Raw genomic sequence first — 2,810 nt, forward strand, 5'->3', positions numbered from 1 at the left:
CATTGAATACTTTGTTCTGTACAAAGTTGAATGTGCTGACAACAAAATCACACAAAAATCATCAATGGAAATCAAATTTATTAACCAATGGAGGCCTGGATTTGGAGCCACACACAAAATTAAAGTGAAATGTTCCCTTTATTTTTTTGAGCAGTATAAAATAAACCTTCTCCTACGCCTATACATGTTGAAAAAGTACACACAAATCACCTGGTACGCACACACAAAACTGCATTTACACACAGATACGGTTACGAGTGCACAACTATTTTTGAGACTCATTTCACGCTTCCGGGAAGCTCCCAGATTTGTGTAGATGGTGCGTTTACATGCTAGTAAAAGCTGGGACATCTGAGTTTTGCTCTGAGTCTAGTGTTTTTATCCTCTGACGTTTCTCACTGTGCTTGTGCCGAAGTGGCAAATATTTTAGTTCGTGGAAAACGGAATATATCAGCTCTTCCTTTTAATATCCTAAAATTATTTATAGACATATTATGCATTTTTGAGCGGTACAGGAGACTAAGTGGTCTGAAAAAGGACCACTGGGTGGCGAAATGGTTCGCTGGCTGGATATAAATTGCTGATATAAATTTGTTATAAAAGTATTACTGATTGCACTTTAAAAAATAGGTAACTTTATGTTTTTAAAGGTAAAGTTTAAACAGTAATGATTTCTTGGTTAATGTCAAGTTGTCATAACAAAGACATTTTGAATAATGTCAACTTTGTATTAAAAGTGTCATTATTTACCGAATGACGCTTTATGACAACAGTCATAAATATTCATGAAGGCTTATTGATGTTCATGACAGGTGTTATGTCATGTTTATGAAAGTGTCATGACAGTCTTATTCACCCCCCTTCAAATAAAGTGTTACCCAGACTTTTGTAGCATATTCATATTTTTGGACTTCATATACTAGATTTTTCCAGCTATATGTTGTAAGTCAGGTGCGGGTTATTTGGGTCTCCTGCAGTTCGATGAATTCTGTTCTCTTTATTTGGAGTGTAATTATTTTTTCTTTTGTTCCAGGCCAAGCGTATAAAGAGACAAGAGCTGTTTGCCAGGGAAGGCCTGACATGGCAGAAGATTGTCCATTTTTGTTCTGAGCATCAGGATAAAGCTAAGCAGCAAGCTGCCAGTGAGGAACTGAAGACCCTTATTCAGGCAGCCAAAGAGATTGGTAACTAACTTCTTGCTCTCAAATCCATTGTCAGTTTGACTTTCTGTTTTTTGTTTTTTTACTCCAGAATTTTGGGTTTCAATTTCTTCCGTTCAACTACTACACTTTTTCACTACCCTGATTATGTGCCAATTCTGTGCTTACTTACCATCAACTTTTTTTGTTGACACTGCTTCAAACAATCTGGTGAAAGAATTGTGCCATGACAGTAGGGCTGATTAATATAGCGCACATTTGATATTCCAATATCACAATTGCACAGAACTTCCTGAACCATTGTAAGTGTTCAAGGCTTCAAGTTTGCTCTGTCTATAATATCCTTGGTGTTATCTGTTTAATGTAGCATAAAAATATTTACAAGCTAAATAGGTGGTGATGTGGTCCAGTTATTGAGAAACTATAGCTGAGTTATTTCAGTGGCAAAGCAGCTGACGCCAACCAGTGGTGACTGAAACAGTTTACCTCATGCCAACCCATCTGTGATTAATATATTATAACTACATCTGGTTATTTTAACTAACCAGCTGTAGTTTGTTAAAATAACTAACTACATCACAGTGCCAGTGATGGGATTATTAACCGCTAATGCTAACACAGCACTCCTGCAGGTGTCATTACTATGAGTCATTTAGTCATGTCCACAAAACCACAATGTTCCAATTCGGAATGAGCAGGAATCTGTCACAAAGATGGTTGTAGCGCCCTTATTCCTTACCCGATTTCTATAAAATGTGGCTTAAACTAAACCTGAGCAAATTGCTGATATTTTGATATTAAATTGACCAATATAAAAGAGAAATTTGCTTAGTCCTTTCTTGCATTTTGACAGAAACCAAAGTGTTTATAGAATTATATCCAGAGAGAATACATATTTTTACATATTACATAATTGCTGCTAGTTAAAATTTAGTAAAGCATGACTTCTATACTTTGTGAAATATTTCATCCTAATTGATGATTGTAATGAATATTGTCACATTCTACAAACAAGGCAATTAGTCAATTTTTGCTGTTTATTGAAGATTTAAAAATTACAGCGGCTGTAGTCCACCACAGAACAGGGAAAGTACACTGATAAATGGGTGTAAAACAAATTTAAATCACTCATATTGTGCTTTTCCTTGCTTTCTGAGTCAGTTTTACTCTACATGCAGACCCGTTGTCATGGCAACTGGCACACCACCTCCGTTGACCCACAGGCAGAGAGTGACATAGTGACCAGAATGCCCTCCTGCTTTTGGAGCAGTCTCTTCTCCGCTTGCATTCACACTGAATTCACACTGCGTCGGAGTTTACTTCAATCGAACCGAGTCCCTGCTTTTTAGGTGGATCAGGGTTTGCTTCTACACTCGGGATATTTGCTTAGCTTTCTCACCGTGATGCTAATCTGGGTGAGTGTTGGTAGTTGTGCGCTGCTATCTGGCCACTCTGGATGTCCTTTTTTTTCCTCCATTGAGCCTTGATATAGCCAAACTCTGTTAAGTGCTTGTTTTTTTTAATGCCATATTTGATACCATGCATTTTGATGTGCTTCACCCCCAAGGTATTTTTCCGCCACAAAACGCTAACTTCCCCATTCACTCAGAGGATTATATTTCCACACGACAGGATTTGTTGCTGCGCGCT

At 37.5% G+C, this 2,810-nt stretch overlaps 1 protein-coding gene across 1 annotated transcript in view; it reads left to right on the forward strand.

The window, feature by feature from the left end:
* Positions 1-1,033: 1,033 nt before the first annotated feature.
* LOC106935166 (activating signal cointegrator 1 complex subunit 3-like) overlaps positions 1,034-2,810 on the forward strand; it is a gene marked incomplete at its 5' end in the record, with an annotated part of 151,765 nt that continues 149,988 nt past the window's right edge. The window contains one exon of the mRNA XM_015015506.1: positions 1,034-1,184. Coding sequence (XP_014870992.1) covers positions 1,034-1,184 — 151 coding nt within the window. The remainder of the gene's footprint in view (positions 1,185-2,810) is intronic.

This window comes from Poecilia latipinna, unplaced genomic scaffold (assembly GCF_001443285.1).
Source record: "Poecilia latipinna isolate Pla-1442-1.1 unplaced genomic scaffold, P_latipinna-1.0 Scaffold1921, whole genome shotgun sequence".
Taxonomy (NCBI): domain Eukaryota; kingdom Metazoa; phylum Chordata; class Actinopteri; order Cyprinodontiformes; family Poeciliidae; genus Poecilia; species Poecilia latipinna.